The 14,662-nt window shown below is 36.2% G+C and overlaps 1 protein-coding gene across 7 annotated transcripts in view; it reads right to left on the reverse strand.

Annotated features, from left to right (window-relative positions):
* Positions 1–14,662, reverse strand: part of SEMA3D (semaphorin 3D) — a 197,287-nt gene that overhangs the window by 22,491 nt on the left and 160,134 nt on the right. For all 7 annotated transcript variants that reach the window (XM_057730880.1, XM_057730875.1, XM_057730877.1 and 4 more), the window contains 5 exons: positions 9,914–10,136; positions 7,729–7,817; positions 5,745–5,786; positions 2,893–3,050; positions 40–104 (listed from right to left, as the gene is read on the reverse strand). In XM_057730880.1, the coding sequence (XP_057586863.1) occupies positions 40–104; positions 2,893–3,050; positions 5,745–5,786; positions 7,729–7,817; positions 9,914–10,136 (577 nt within the window). The remainder of the gene's footprint in view (positions 1–39; positions 105–2,892; positions 3,051–5,744; positions 5,787–7,728; positions 7,818–9,913; positions 10,137–14,662) is intronic.

Raw genomic sequence — 14,662 nt, forward strand, 5'->3', positions numbered from 1 at the left:
ATTTTCAATGGGAGAAAAGCATATTAAACGTATACTTACTGTCTTCTATGTCCCAGCACTGGGTGATTGGGTCCCCATACTTCACATCTTGGCGTCTAGCTCGCCTATGGAAAAGGGATTAAAGTGTTTAGAACTTCACGCATGATGTCTGAGATATACAAAATCTACCTCTAACACTCATAACAGTATCAGAAGCACAACTATGCTTGTTTTACTGCTCAACTTAAATGCAGGTCAATATTCCAATCACTCTAACATTAATTCCAATACTACTAGTGGTAGAGTCCTAACAGAAGAAATCCTGTTTTGGTAATAAGATGATCTGAATTTTACTTAACTACCACAATTTTCTTTTTTTCTGACTTTTGACAAATTATTCAATGGAACACGTTGAATATAAATATAATCCAGTTATTATACACGTCCAATGGTGGTAACTATTCATATCTTCTTTTTTTCACTCAGTCAATGGAAAAGCAGTAAGATATAAAAGAGCTTTAGTTAGTGGGTAACAAAGTACACACAAATACAAAATGCCTTGTATGAAGATTCATTATTATATTGACATGATTAAACAATAAGTTATCATTTGAAACAGAAGCACGAGTTTGATAAGGCATGAATGGGTAGATGTTATTTCTGTCTACTGACACATAGTTCACAGTGTTTCCCTGATAGTAGTGACAATGAAAATAACAATAAAATAAAGGACTTGTATATTACTGTCACATGTTTTCCTTAAGAGAAAATAGTAACTATTGTATTAAAAAAAGAAAAAATCTGCTACATCTAAGTTAAATAAGTCTTAAACTCGGGGTACAGTTTCATTTGCTTTGGCTATTTTATGTTGCCACATCAGAGATCACAGATGTCACAGTAAACAGTCTGTGATATGTAGGGTGTTCCTTAAGGGGAATGCTGACCGGATGACAGCCCTGTGGAAGATTCATCTATCATACACATTTTTTGGCTCACGTGGACATTATGTTAGGTAAGGGAGAACATCACAGTGGCATGTCTGCAAGATCAGAGATACAGTCTTGGGAAATACAAGAAGAAAAAATTATGATGGCATAAGGTACATAAGGTCAAGAATGTTTTTAAATCTTGGCTTCATAAGGAACAGGATCAATTCATCAAATTGAAGGTTCATTACCAACTAATGAGCATTCTTGTTTCTTAGCTTCTAGAAAAGAAAAGCACTCTCCAAAGACTAACTAGGATGAGTATATTCTTTGCAAAAACTACAACAAAAATGTTGTGACTTTTTATTTTAAACTTGAAATAATGGTACCTCCCCACTTACATTTAATTCAGAGATTTCAGGGAATATAAAAAGGTCTTGGAACAGATCTGTTTTTGGACCATACAGTCACTCTGTGACCACTAGAATTCACAATAGGACAAATCAGTGAACTTTCAAAAAAATAAAAGTGCATATGTAGTAGTGGGACTAACATATGCTTACCTGTTATCTTATTTTGTTAAGACCTAAAGATGAAAAAAAGTACCATATATAATTTGCCAATATTTTACCTAGAAGAAAATATATTTTGGGCAATACTTTAGAAAATAATGTTACTATAAACCACAGTTTAAAATAATGATATTTTAATGTATTCAGCCACCATCGATCATATTAATGAGCATTCAGATTGTTTCCAATAATTTTGCTCTTGAAAACAGTGCTGAAATGAATATCAAACATATAATTTGTGGTATATTTTTGCCCATGTGTGAGTAAAATAAATTCCCAGCTGGGTACTGTTGACCCAGATTAGCATTATTTTTAAGAGCACATAAACCAATAAACTACAAACAGTAGGACACAGTTTGATATTTAAGCATAGTTGAGTGGCAGAAATTGGCCAAGCTGAAGTAAGAGCAAAATTATACAGAATCACTGGGATGTGCCGTGGGCCATATATAATCTGCACTGGTACAACCACATATATTTATACATTATTTGTAATCAGTAACTACAAGTATATACCTATTTAGAAATAAGGGAAGAAAGGAGGAATGTACAAAGGATAAAGCAGTAAAGAAAGCAAACTTTTCACGCTTTTTGACAAAGATGGAGAAGGATATAAGCAATTTATCAGAATTTTTTAAAGCTCTGAAACCGAGGATTATCATCAGTTAAATTCATGAAACCTGTAACCTGCCTTCATTAATCAAGCTTGCTTTAATTGTTGCTACAAAAATGAGCATGTCCTCCAAGCCTCAGGGAGCCTAAACAATAAGATGTTTGCCCAAGTTGTTTAGGAACTTGGAGTCGAATGTGTCCAGTTTGTGCTCTAGCCTGTTAAGACTGGTTAGGACCACTGGCCCTCCCTCTGGGCATGTGCCAGTGTCCAGTGACCTTTTGCCATCAGAGGCCAAAAACTCCACCCTCAGAGCAGACATCCCAGCAAGAAGCCTGTAGCTTAGTTTCATCTGCACAGAACGATGATTACCTCACCCTTTCCTTATCTCCAATTACCTTTCCCCAGGCTCCCCACACCTCAGCTTTATCCCGGAAATATCCTGAGTCCCTTGCCTTCGGGGAGGCAGATTTGAGACTTGTCTTCCCATCTCCCTGCTTGAATGCCTTGTGAATAGACCCATTCTCTGCTGCAAATCTTGGCATCTCCACGTTTGGCTTGCTGTGCATCGGACAAACAAACCTGGTTTGGTAAGACTTCCACATTTCCGGATTTCAGAACATTCTATTTTATCCTCCTTCAAAACTTAGCTTTATGAAAAACTGTAAAACATTTAGATGGTAATATTCCTACCATAGACCATGTTTTCTATATGTTTCCCCTTGAAACTACAAGAGAAGGTATTCGTGTGAGATATTCATTGTGTAAAAAGGAAGGCTTCATCTTAACTTGATGTGCCTCTCACCTTTTTGAAGTGGGTGCATATCGAGAGCATGCATTTCCATCCCAGGCACAATAGGGGTCTCTGGCAAGACAGCAGTCTGCACAGGCTTTCCCATAAGTGTCACATCTGTGCAAGGAGAGCTGAACCAATCCATCTCGGGAACCAATGTACAATTGTTGCTGCAAATCAGGCAAAACGAATGCATTAGAAGCATCTTTCAGACTAGTCTTACAAACTTCCCTTTCCTGAATACCACATCACAGATCTAAATCTGTCTCCTCAGGTGCCCTGCCCATTATAAACACTTGCACAGAAACATAAGGAAGAGTAAAATAAGTCAGTCTTCCACCCCTGCCTGGATGGTGGTTTGAAGATGTTGATAATGCATTGGATGGCATTCTATAGAGCTAGAGTAACCTTGGCAGTAATTTAAGAAGGTCAAAAACCAGCTGCTAGGCTGAGGAATTAAGATGTCAAATTCTTTCTCAATCGTTGAAAATACATTTTGGTAGATTATATCAAGCACAGATGCTATAGGCAACACTGATGGTCTTCTCCTGCCATGACTTCTTATATAAGAGATGATGGAAAAGGGGTTTATAAAACTTTCTTGTGGTTTCAACTAACCATTTCATTTGCTAATGAAGTAAGGATCTCTGAAGGAAGATGAGTTGTAAGTGAGAGAGAAAGTATTTGGTAACACAGAGAAGAAAGTATTAAGGAAGCTTGTGGGATGCCGTATCACACACGAAAGCCTGCAGGATACTGACAAACTCGGCAAATACAATTACATTTTGAAAATAAGTCCTGAAAATAATGCAGTGTTCCCTGCATGTATCCATTTGAGGGTATGTGGTGGAGGCAGAGGGGAGGAATGATACAAGTGAATAAGCCACAGCCTGTGCCTTCAGGTAACTGACGGTCAGGTCTAGTGGTCCTGCCAGACTTTAAATGGAGGGGAAAAAAAACCCCAAGAAATAGATGTTGGCACAAATAACATACATGAACTCAACCTATAGAAATTTGTCTTATACCCCTACCACCCATTAAACTGTCAGTTAAGACCTCCTAGAGGCTACATGTGGACATTGTTTAGTATTTTAATACTATATAATTCTCTATAGTGTTTGATACCAGTAAGACTAAACCTGCCTTGAAACTCTCTTCCCTCTCCCTGTTCTCCCTCTTTAGTTCTGCCTAAGACTTCTATTTCCTTTGATGGTTCCTCTCCTTGCACTGAACACTGTGTTTCTCTCTTTTCAATTCTCATCTTTACTCTTCTTCCTGTACAACAACTCAAAGTTACCTCGAAAACTACATAAACATGCACACACGGATTCTCCTAAATCTACTCTTTCTGCATACACGGATTCTCCTACATCTACTCTTCCTACCCTACCTTGACCAAGAGACACCACCCAGTCACCCAGGTCACAAGTCTGGGAGTTGTCTTTGAATCTTCTTTCACTCTCATTCAGTTGGCAGCCTTATCTCTCTGTCCTCTCGTACAGAGCTCCCTCATCTATTCCCTCCTCCCTCTCCACCGCCCCTGCCTTTGTCTCAGTCCTTATCGTCTCTTTCCTGGATCACTTGTAAGTGTCCTACTATTTCCACTGGCTTCAGCCTTGTTTTCCAGCAGCTCCTACCTCGACCCCAGGACTCAATCCATCTTCCACACTGCCACACCAGACTGCTCTAAGAGGAAAAGCTTATCATGACACCTTCCTGGCTAAAATCTTTACAGGTTTTCATTGTCTTGGATAAACCTGTTAAACTTCTCAGGAGGGGATCCATGCAGGGACGTGTTTACTCTTCTGTCTCACTTCCCCAGATTCCTTTCTAGCCTCCTTGCCACTTGCACGCAGGTATGCTCTTTGCGCTAATTGTACACAGACTTATTAGAATAAGTTACAGTCTTCCACTTTTCACAGCTTTTCAGATGTTCCCCTCTTCTTCTTGGCATATGCTTCCCCATCCCACCCTTTTTATTTATCTGGTTAACGGCAACATCCTTCATAGCTCGAGTTGCCTGTCCCTTAGTGCTCTCTCTCTCCCTGCTCCCCTGGCTCCCTTTTACACCAATTCCTCTCCTCTCTGTCCCCCTAGTACGTGGTTCCATTACTGCTCTACTGTGTTAGCGTGCTCCTTTGTCTTCCAGTTCCACGTGAGCTTCTAGAGGTTAAGGGCTATGCCACCCGTCTGTTTCTATACTCTCCAAGGACAGCAGCAGGCCTCCAAGAACTAAATGTTGAATGAATGAACAAATTAACAGAAAAGACTGAAGAAGAAATCTATTTAGATCTTTTCCCTAATAATCCTTGTATCACACTAAGCATGGCAGATTAAGACAACTTTAGCAACACCTTAATGTTGACATATTATCTATCATGTCTTTCTTAAATATCAGGGGGACCTACAGAAATGGGAATGCAGGTCTGAACTTTTTGAATAAACTGGGATTTGGATATTAAGTGGAAGGTTGGGGTTGACTATTGGGCTGTTTGCCATCTCAGTCCATAGTCTAACTCCTAGACTCACAGATTAAAAACCATTTTTAATGTTTAGGGCTAGTATTCTACATGAGTTACTTTACAGCCTTGACAGAATGACATTCTCATGAGACTAGGAAAGTGAGCTCAATTTTCAAGAGCCAAAGGAAGGGGAGAATGTATTATTCAGTTAATGAAATTGGGTTCCATGTCTCCTAAGGCAAGGCTGAAACAATGCCCTATAATCAGTTATAAGAAATAATCTAAAGCTTTTTACACTATTTATAATTTAACTTACAGTTTCAGTGTATTTTCCCTAAAATAAACTTTGATTCAAACAATCTTCCTTTTGTGGTTAATTTTTACACAAAAATTAGAAAATACCTGCTTCAGAGACAACTCCATGGTCAAGATGGTTGACGAATGCTGAAAATAAAAGTTAACTGTTAATAAAGATAAGCACAAACAATCTTTTACAGTAGCAAATATTTTGTTTTATCTTGTACTAAAGATAACTGGAGTAAACTTCAAGGCTCTGTTATATAGAGGAGAAAAAGAGCTGAATGTTTGCTAGTTCCTTCTCTTGTGTAGTGATTCAACCTTAATAAAACTTATCAAAATAGTTACTTTTCAATCTTATTAAAGGAAAATTACCTAAACGTATGAGGAGACACTCTGCATTGAAAATTGTTCCCAGTTACCCACCAGGTTTCTCTCTCTTCTGACTTTGCTTATCTTAACTGCTTCCATATAATTCAAACTAGTGTTGACAAGAACATCTCCATAATTATTTATTGCCTCTTTCTGCTCTTACGTAGATCAGTAGTTGAAAAATTCATTCAAGTAGTAAAATTCTAAAAAGTTACAGTGTTCCTCGTGGATGAGCGTATTCTTTATAAAACACTACAAGACATGATGACATGATTTCATGACATGAAAGTTTTATTTGCAGAAATATATGCATGTAATATGAAATTTAAAACACGGACACAATAGCTACCAAACAAAAAAATTTTCAAACATTCCATCCTTTTTAATCTATCATTTACCTCTCACTATATATTACTATCCATTTCTCAGCAGTCAATATTTACTAATCAATAAACAATAGCAGATATAAAAATTTAAGAAAATATATGAAAAAAATGAAAAGAAAAATGTTAAATGAGAAAGTTCTATCCAATACCTGTTTTTTTTTTATCAATTAAGCAAACAGGTTCATTATTTAATCTTAACAGTGGAATCCAAACAATTCCTCTTGACCACTAACAACCACTGAGTAGACTTAGCCTAAGGTGCCTATATGTGTTGTGGGGGCTTTATTTTTGGCCTCTGGGTTCACACTTATATTTGACATTGGCTTTTCCCTCAGGAACTACCCAAGACTTTGTTTTTGGTAGATGCGATAGCAGGCCTTGTTCTTGTTACCTCTAGGACCACTATTATCATCACAGTGTAAACAGGATCCTGTGAAACCCAGCGTGTTAATTAACTTGAGCCCCTCACAGCAGAGGGCTCTACTCTCTTTTAAGGCAATGGATGTTTACATGGAAACAGTCTATTTTAATAAACTGTCACAACAAAAATGTTATAAAAGATGCAGCATATTTTTGAAAAGCTCTTCTAAGAAATGCGATTTTATTTCTAATTGCATTTTAGAAAATAACTTTAAACTGAATTTCATTGAAGATCTACAAAGAATGCCACAATTCAAATTTACTACTCTTAAAAGTCTAAAGACAGATTGGGATTGCCATATATACATTACTAATAAAAAAATCAAATTGTACACTTTAAATATATGCAGTTTATTGTACGTCAATTATATCTCAATAAAATTTCTTAAAAAAACAAAGAAGTCTATGGACATTCCCCAAATCTGGAGAGCTATTATTTTAGATCTACTCACTCTTTTGGTGGTTGAGGGGAATTTAGCATACATAAAGACTTACTATCAAGCAACTTAAAAAAAAAATTCCTTACAGAAATGCAGGGACACATGATTTATACACTCTTCCAGTTTTCTTAAATTCAACTGAGGAAAAATTGCAGAGTAAAATGTATAAAGTAGCAAAGCGTCTGGATAGTAAAAGAGACCCTAGGTTTTCATCTACTGTGGCGATTTGTCTGAACCACGTGCCTAGAGACCTCAGTCAGGAGGGGCAATCCCAGGCCCCTAAGTTCAGTGATGTTCTGCAGGGGAAAATGAGTCCCATTCTTGGGTGCTTTTAAAGCTTTTTCCTTCACTTAAGGAAAAGAAAAATAAAGGAGCTAACTGCAAAGACATCTCCAGAAAAAGTGATGACGTACTGAGGCAAACATGTCCTGTGTAAGAACTGCTCTCCCGGAACTCTGGCCTAAGTCTTACCTTGAATATCTGTAACTCCTCCAGGACTACCTCTTCCATTTTCCACTTCTCCTTTGAAATGCTGACAACCTTTAGGACTGTTCCAACGTCTGAAAAAATATATTACCCATGATCCTGCTGTTTCTACTTCAGTGTTTAGTTAAGCATTTTCCTAGCAACCTTCACATGGCTCCCCTCATTTTTTTTTCAATGTCTTTCAAGAAATCAGGTTAAATAAGGCATGCAAGAAGTGAAGCTTAATGTAGATGATTCTCCCCTTCTGAAATATTATTGCTTTCAGCTCATAAAACATGTATTTATAAAGAAAATATAAAAAGACACTCAGTATATTCCTAACACAAAGAATATAGATGTCTCCTTTAAAAATTAGTTGAAGTGATAACAAAACAGGAACAACATTTTTGGAACTTAATTTAAAAGGTTCAAATATATTATCTCTCAATGTAAGAAATATTTATTCAGTACTTATCCAATTCACCATGAAAGATAAATATATATATATATATAAAATTATCTTAACAAATGCAAAAGAAATCATTGAGGCTGTCTACATGGGGGAAGTGGTAGCTCACTGATAAAATGTATTTTACTTACAGAAACATAATGGGCTAGAAAAAAGTTTTGTCTAAAATTATTTTAGTTCAATTTAAAAGAATTAAACTATTATCACAAGATTAATAATATATTGCAGTTCCACAAGGTGGCATGTTATTACAGAAAGATGACCAAAAGAACATTTTAGAAGAAAAAAATCCCATTTGGAAGTTAATATATAGACTGACATACATAAAAATAAAAATAGTTGCTTTTACACTCTGAGTGCTCAGGTTGGAGTATGTTAACATGGATGGTAATGATCCTGTTTGTACAAAATAATCTGGATTATTTAATTGTTTGCAACTGACTCTAGGATCTCTGAAAAATTTTCAATACACATTTTCTGAATGTCATAATCAGAAATCAATCTATCTTAGTATCCTTATAATTTTCTCAGTAAAAGTTAGGTAGTACCACCTAGTGGCTAAATGTCTTTTCCGACACTGAAATGTTGAAGAACTAGAAATGAGCTTCGGATGGGCAGTGCACTTAAGGGGCAAGCTCATTACAATTAATGACAAACTAATTATTTTAAGTTTCAACGCTTCAGTAGTAGTCTCTGTAGTCTTGAAAGCATCACTTTTTTCCCTGGGCCTACCTGGGTACTACCATCTGCAATAATCGGGTTTGACAACTGGTATTCTTGAAAGTCTTTTGAGTCTTAAAGTTTATTAGGAAGCGTCTGTCACACAGACGCTTCCTAATAAACTTAACTTGTGTAAAACCAATATATTTTTAAAAACAAAATTATTCTAAAATTGTTTTATAGTCCTAAAAACCTATTTCCCTAAAAAGTCCATTTCTTAAAAACTCATCAAATTTTTATTTTTATGCAATGCTTGATCCATCAAATTGCATAACATTATCTAGGATGTAGTGCTTTTGTTTTAATGATACATGTTATCTTTCTGCCATTAGAATTCGCAGGACATTATTAGATATTACTCTTTTTTTTTTTTGAGATGCACCAAATAAGCAATATTTCTTTCCCTAGGGGGGAAAAAGGTGATCATTTTATAATTAGTGAGTTGACAGTCAAAAAAATAAATAAAATGGGCTCTAATAATGAAAGTGATCCTGAATCCACAAAATTCAAGGACAGGAAACATAATCACCAAGTAGTTTCTACTTTAAATTCTTTACAAATTAATGATTAACTTCTTTGAAAAGCCATTGTACGTCAACTAAGTCACTGACTCTCAAAACTGGGTGAAGGGATCCTTTGGGGTAGGATTATCAAATATCTCTGTAGAGAGGGAAATGTGGAGTTTGAAAATAAAGAAACATTTCTTTGCCTACTTGTTTTAGTCCATAGTCACTCAACAAATATGTCCTGAGCACCTCATCTATAGCAGGCACATTGCAGTCATAATATAGTAATATATTTTGAAATCTTGCATAACACTAATGGAGGCTGGGCGATACGTATGATCGTCAGTTAAAAGCACACATTATGCAAGTTAAAAACATGCTGACTAGGTATTAGCTAATAGCTACTCATTTTGATTTTGGCCAGTAAACTTTTTGTTTCGTTTGTCTAATAATGAAAAATTCATTTGTAAGAAAGCATAACCCGGCTCTAGCATACCTGTTCCAAGAAACATCACATCGTACTGGCCATCTTCTGCGACAACGTGATCCACCACGATCTGCGTCAGTCTGTAATCCACATTGATTCGCTTGAATGTTGGTCCTCCCACAACTGGATATACTGATTTATACATCACAGGGTGCCGCTTTATGAAACTGATGACATCATCTGGAAAGTCTCGGGTGGATTTAATTAGTGGGTCATAGGTTTTGCTTGGACACTGAAAAGAAATGAGGAGGGGAGTGAAGATACTGTTCACGCACCTGAGAAATTTTCACTTCTAATAAAATTTTTAAGGCTTATCATTGATAATGTTAAAGGAATGGTCAACAGGATCAATATGAAATCACATGCAGATGTAAATAAATGCAGTTTACCTTGAGTGTATTTAAATCCAGTTTTTGCTTTCAAAATATTCTTAATTATTACAATGAAATATTATTCAGCCACACAAAAAATGAAATCTTACTATTTGCAACATGGATGGACCTTGCGGGCATTATGTTAAGTGAAATGAGTCAGAGAAAGACAAATACTGTATGATTTCACTCATATGTGGAATCAAACAAAAGAGCTGAAAGGTACAGAGAACAGATTGGTGGTTGTCAGAAATAGAGGGTGCAGGATGGGCAAAATGGGTTAAGGGGGTCAAAAGATACAAACTTCCAGTTATAAAATAAGTCCTGAGGATGTAATGTATAGTATGGTGACTACAGTTACTAACATTGTGTTGCATATTTGAAAGTTGCTTAGATCTTAAAAGTTCTCATCACAAGGGAAAATAAAATTATAACTATCTGTAGTGACTGATGTTAACTAGACTTACTGTGGTGATCATTTTTCAATATATACATATATCGAATTTTGTTGTACACCTGAAACTAATATGTTATATGTCGATTATACCTCCATAAAATGTTAGTTGTGCACATACTTTAAATCTTTTATCAATGTCCAGTTGGGCTCTTGCTTTTGAAATACTCTTTTTAGTTGAACTGGCATAAGTAAAAATTGAAATTCCAATCCATATCTTTTCTTCCAAGAAGTATGACTTCAGAAAACTGAATACAAACCCCCCACGCTAGATACTTCTATTGTCTTTTGAACTGTTTTCTTGAATTAGCTTCAGATCTCAAAAGACAACTGTCTTTGCTTGTTGGCAAGTGGAATGGCTAATGATCATCAAAGAGAACCTTATGAAACAAGTTATCCTGCTTATTAAAGCTTTCAATGTTTCTCCAAAAAAAGTTCTAAATTATATCCATGTACCTGTATTTTCTAAAGTTTCCAAAGTGAGTTCTTTTCTTACAAAGGTACATGAAATTTGAATTGCAATCATTAAGAAAGTTGTCTATAAACACAATTATTTTCAATTTTCTTTAATTAATGTAAAATTTCAGCTTTAAATTAAAACCATGATTGTTAAAAAATACAATGGAACAAATCAATGTCATAAAATTACCTGTAAAAAGAGCTTTAATAGTTTGACATCATAATTATCTAGTTTTTCATAACTGGGGTGAAAATTTACTGTTGGCAATTCAACAACTCTTCCCCTAAAGAATCTGTGGAGAAACCCTCAGAATTTTTCACTTTTTAAAATCGCTTTTTGGCATCCACTAATTCAATAGTTAGCATACCCTGCCCCCTGGTGGTAAAAGTAAAAAAGTCATACTGGTACAAATTAAATGAATTCGATGTGCTTCTATGCAAAAACATGAAAGGGGAATTACTTCATAACTTGACTTTTTTTTTTTCTCAACAAATAATTCTCCTCCCACATACTAAATCTATTTTATGATTTTATTATATTGTACTTTAGGAAGTTAGCGAGAACAATGCTGTTACCATATTTGAATTCTTAACTGGCTAATGCATTCTTCTGGAATGGAGAAGTTTAGCTGTATGATGTTAGGCCTAGAAAAGAAAATGAGTGATATTAAGGAAAGTTTATAAGAAAGTGCGGCTTCCTCCCAGTTTTATTTTTTAGACAAGTTGGGAACATAATCTCCACTGAATGGAGCCATTATAGCCGGCACTAATTAGAATCTTGTCAAGGCTCGAAATCGTACTCCTCAGTCAAAGCATTCATGAGGGTCACTCTCAGGGAACTAAAGATACTGGAGTTAGTCACAATAAATGATCCTGACCTCAAATTTACAGCAACCAAATCAAAACAGCTCACTAAATTACAAGAAATATCAAAGAAGTTGTACTTTTAAAAAAATCTGTTAATGATTTTCTATAAATAACTTGAGAATATATTTATCTTTCATAAAAATCTTGCATGTGAATAGAAACTGATCTTTTCTTGATCAGTTTTATTGACATGTCCCAGGTCTGCACCAAAGAGGTTAGCAATGTCCTAGAATGTTAGCCATTTGGTACTGAGCATATTCTTAGCTGGATGTTGGTCTAAAGATCTAAGTCTGTATCTTCAGTCATTGTTTCTAGCACTTTGCTTTCAGCCAAGTGAAATCTGTCAACTCGATAATGGAAGGAACCCTATATTAAGTAGATTAAGCTGTAACTCAAAATGGATACGGAGCTCAAATGATACAAAGCTCTTGCCTAATTACAGGCTGCATGTTTAAGACTCAGTCAAAGGCCATTCATGGTGGGCTTATAGCTTTATTATAATGCCTGCAGTACTATCTGGTGGGTCTATCATTAAAATCAAAGCAAATGCAAGATTTCTGCCTACACATTACATTTTTGAAACAGCCCTCCAACTTAAGAAAAACATCTCTTTTGACTTTGTAGCTACAGTCATGCAGTAGCCAATATTTCAAAAGAAATAACATCGTGCCGTTCAAGCTAGTTTTTTTATATCAAATTTTCAAATCGTTAAGAAATTTTAATGTGAGAAAGTATAGGTGAATGAAGCTATGAACATTTATCAAAGAAACATAATTGTCCTCATTGCTCACCTCTGACAAAAAGGTTTAAGTATAATAAAATCTAAGAAAAAAAGAAGCGAGGGGAAACCTGGTTTCTATTGACTATTATAAAATGATCTTTGAAAGTGTGTTTTTTTCCTGTGGTAGCTTTTCCCCATGGCGTGCTGCCCGTGTTTGGGTAAGATCTCTATCCTCTAGGTTGCTGTGTGTGATCTCTCCGGTCTGCGTCTCCACTCTGCTTTCACAAATGAAAGTGATTTGGTAGAGATACTCCCTGAGGTTTAAGATAGTACAGCTTGAACCAAATATTGTTATTTTAGTACATTAAAAACCAGTGGAATTTTTCCTTTGATATCATGTAGCTGCATCTCACACAGATCTAAAAATAACTGGATATGCCAAGCATCTTATGCAGGTAAATGAAAAGTAGGAGAGAAAGATTCCATAAAGGAAACAGAGAAAGTGTGGGAAAATGCTCCATCTAAATAACCACATTCAATTCTTTTCCTTCCACAAATCCTAGAGAATTTTCCTACTGCAGCTATACATCCCAGGTATTAAAAATCTAACGAATTTTTCTGCGTGTGTGTGTGTACTGTAAATTGTACTTGTTGACACAGTCATCTTCATATGCCGTAGAGGGCCATTTATTCCTGCCTCCAGTTTCTAGCATCTGCCTGACTTCTATCACTTCAGCTCCTGTGACTGTAAGAAAGAAATCAGGGAACTTATCTGTGTCTCCACCTACTGTTTAAAAAGAACTCTAAGACAGTTTAAAATATGAAAGGGGAAAAAAAAGAGAGAGCTATTACCCAAACTCTAAAATGTCTGTATCTTGCTTGAAACAATACCAGCACAAGAGCAGAAGAGAAATGGACCTGCTGCCTAGGCAGCTCTGAGATGAAAGCGTAAACCCAGGAGCAACAAGCCCCAGCTCCATGCCTGTCTATCTCCCATGGCCGGCTGCCGCCTTGACTAGGTGTGATCATGTTATGCTTGGCACGCCTGTGTATTTGGAGAGGGCCTTCAGTCATGCAGTGGGAAGCAATGGATAAGAGGAGAAAAATGGATTTTATCCAATGAGAGAACTTTGCCCCTTGGCAAGGCCCCAGACAGCTGTTACAAGTTTTCTCCCTCTGCTGCTTCGGGCTATTCTCTACAGGTTGCAGTTTCCTTTTAAACAAATCAGAGGGATGACCAGCTCGAGGGAAGACATGGCAGGAGGAATGACTGAACTGGGCTTTTGTTTTTAGCAAAATGGGAAAAATAAGCTAAATGTGTAAAGAAGTCTGATTTTTACTTACAAAACAAAACATGCAAATTTTACAGGTGCTGTCCTATCCCTCTGCTTATTCCTATAAGAGTCAGTTTATAATATGTATGGGCAAAGAAAGACTATTCAGTATGAATCAGAAGGGCTGGAGGTATAAATATACAGGTAAATCTATCTCTCTCTCTCTTTTTTTTTTTTTTTTTGAAGGTTCTCTTCCTTTTTGGAAGAATTTCTATACCAGAAAAATGAAAACATGATTGAACGTAGTAAGTAGCCTGGGATTTGGAGAGCTTCATTTTAAAAGCGAATGCTGGCCCTGTGGAAAAGAAGGCAGAAAGCCAGTTGAAAAGATTGATTTGCTATTAGAATCAGCTGCCTCTCACCGGTTCAGAAAAACACAGCCTATATCCAGTTAAAGGAAACTGGCAGAGATGTTCTGTCATACACCCTCCTCAGTCTATCAGAGTTAGGAACTTGCAGTCCGGAAGCCCAGATTCTAGTACTGCCTCTGCTTCTCCCTTCTAGAATCAAAAACCTAGAAGGGTTAGAATTAAAGATATTCTTGGTAATTTA

This window comes from Hippopotamus amphibius, chromosome 4 (genome assembly GCF_030028045.1).
Source record: "Hippopotamus amphibius kiboko isolate mHipAmp2 chromosome 4, mHipAmp2.hap2, whole genome shotgun sequence".
NCBI classification, from domain to species: domain Eukaryota; kingdom Metazoa; phylum Chordata; class Mammalia; order Artiodactyla; family Hippopotamidae; genus Hippopotamus; species Hippopotamus amphibius.